Here is a 2,218-nt window from a genome sequence, read left to right as displayed (position 1 = left end):
GGGGAGGCTTGGGAGCCTGGGCGGAGGTGGCGACGGCGAGGAGGGCGAGAGCCAGAGCGACGAGTTTGAGAAAGCCAAGAGAGAGAGAGAGAGAGAGAGAGAGAGAGAGAGAGAGAACTGGGTTTGAAGGATTGAGGAGAGAGGATAAGGTTATTTTGGGGATTTTAGCTTAGTTGGCATGTAACAATTGTTAAAAAGGGGCTGCAGCACAAAAAGTCATACTTCAAGGGGCTGAACCACATTGGGGAAACTAGGAGGGGCTGCAGCACATGGAGTTTCTGTTTTTGGGGCCTGGACACATTTTTCCCATAATCTTTTTGACATATTTATATGGAGAGTGAAAAGAGAAATACCAAAAACTATTCTTTTTTTACTCTTTATGCATTTCTAGCGGAGCAAGAAAAGGAGATAAATCTTTTACCCTTGTATGAAAATGCAACTTACTTGTCTTCCTAATAGATTTTTCCTGAAACCGGAAAGAATTTTAGCAGTACACCTACCCCTATTTTTGTCCAACTCTTTTCTCATGAGTATGTGATAATTTAAATCGCCAAATCACCACCAATTATGCGCCCAAGAATCCAACTCCAATTATAAATTCAACTAGGAGTTATAATGAATCCATACTGTAGCTTTCCTCATGAATACAGCGATTGCTTTCCTTACTAGAAATACATTTGAGTACAGTCTGCAAAGATGCCTGCCTACAAAAAGACTACGAGAACAGCTAATTAAGCAAGAAAAATGAGAACAGCATGTGGATTAAGCAAGAAAAATACATTAACATAGACTTTTTCTCGGTAGGATTCACACACTCAGTAACCACGGAAAGACTAGCACTCTTGAGGTTTCTCCATTGGCCAGCCTTCATCGCCTATATTAAATGCAAACATCACAGATTAATCCACAGAAGGGGGATGAATCTTTCACAAGATAGTAATTATGAACTTAGACATAGGAGAAATTGAAATCGTCCACAGAAGCAAGAAACAGTCTTAACTTTGTACAGCGAACTCAAAAAATTGACCATAATGCAGCAATGGCTAACTTGCAGGGCTCATTTGAAGTATCTTCTCTGCTTGATCCGGGAAGAAAGTTATAAACAGATAGGCACCTGCACATATGAACATCATACTATGAGATAACATAGATTTCAACTACTGTGCTGAACTTTTAATCAGGAATTCTTATAATACTTTAAATAAATTATATGTAATGAGAGCTTACAGATTAACACAGTCCCAAGCACTGCTGAGATTTTCCCCTGTACAGTAACCAGGCCAGCCTTGCCAGCATTTTGCAATTCAACAGAACCAACTGAATCGAAAGTTCCTGTGTAATTGGATACATTGCACCTTACAATTGTGTAAATATTCTTTTCTACTAGTAGTAAGGACAAAGTTAAGTTATATCTAGGTGCAGAATAGGACCTGGCTTTACTGACTGAAGACCTGAAGTTATACAAGATATATTCTGGAAGCCCGCTTCATCTAGCTTATTAGCAGCTGCAGTAGACCTGCAACCAAAGGGAGATTATCAAAACTCTACTAAAAACTTTAGAGAGTTGACATTGTGAAAAGATTTGTCTTCTTATAATAAGATGAGCTCAAATACATACTGCAGCTGTGCAGACGTGCGATGCATATAACCTTGTAGATATTTTATCCTCATACATTCAGTATTGCCCAGAAGGAACTGAAAGTTCTAATCACACATCTCATGCATCTATGTTTCAAGGGACCTAGGCCGAATTTATCATGAGTAGAAGTATGGTAACTGGAACGATCTAAATTCTGTTTTATAAATGAACAAATTAAGGAGAGAGTCCAATTAGCCTGTTTGTCTCCTTGAAACAAAATCCACATAGCCAAATCAGCCAGATCAACTTGTGGTTTGATCCCACAGAAGACTCCCAAAACTACACCTTCGTGTGGAATCCCCACAACATATTAACACATCGGTCACTGTTAATAATGATCCCTTATTCTATACCATAGCGTAATTTAATTAATACCATGTATAAAATTATGTTTGCAGGTGGTTAGCTGGTGGAATACTGTAAGAGTGTACAGGAACACACAGCAACAAGGAAAGGACTCTAGATGAGATTTAGGCTGCCAGGCTCAGGAGGGTAAGAGACGGGCAGATCCAGAAACTTTGATAAGTGGAGGAAAGATTAGAAGCATAGTTGCATGGAATCCGGTTCGTTCCGGTTCAC

General features: G+C 39.4%; 1 protein-coding gene across 2 annotated transcripts in view; it reads right to left on the bottom strand.

Moving 5' to 3' along the window:
* Positions 569 to 2,218, bottom strand: part of LOC109840873 (rhodanese-like domain-containing protein 9, chloroplastic) — a 5,011-nt gene continuing 3,361 nt past the window's right edge. For both annotated transcript variants that reach the window (XM_020409682.1, XM_020409683.1), the window contains exons 4-7: positions 1,431 to 1,516; positions 1,228 to 1,332; positions 1,001 to 1,114; positions 569 to 874 (exon numbers count right to left, since the gene is read on the bottom strand). In XM_020409682.1, the coding sequence (XP_020265271.1) occupies positions 1,044 to 1,114; positions 1,228 to 1,332; positions 1,431 to 1,516 (262 nt within the window). In that variant the 3' untranslated portion in view covers positions 569 to 874; positions 1,001 to 1,043. The remainder of the gene's footprint in view (positions 875 to 1,000; positions 1,115 to 1,227; positions 1,333 to 1,430; positions 1,517 to 2,218) is intronic.

The sequence above is a fragment of the Asparagus officinalis genome, chromosome 5 (genome assembly GCF_001876935.1).
Source record: "Asparagus officinalis chromosome 5, Aspof.V1, whole genome shotgun sequence".
Taxonomy (NCBI): domain Eukaryota; kingdom Viridiplantae; phylum Streptophyta; class Magnoliopsida; order Asparagales; family Asparagaceae; genus Asparagus; species Asparagus officinalis.
The sequence above is the reverse complement of the archived record's forward strand: the minus strand, read 5'-3'. Positions and strand labels throughout refer to the sequence as shown.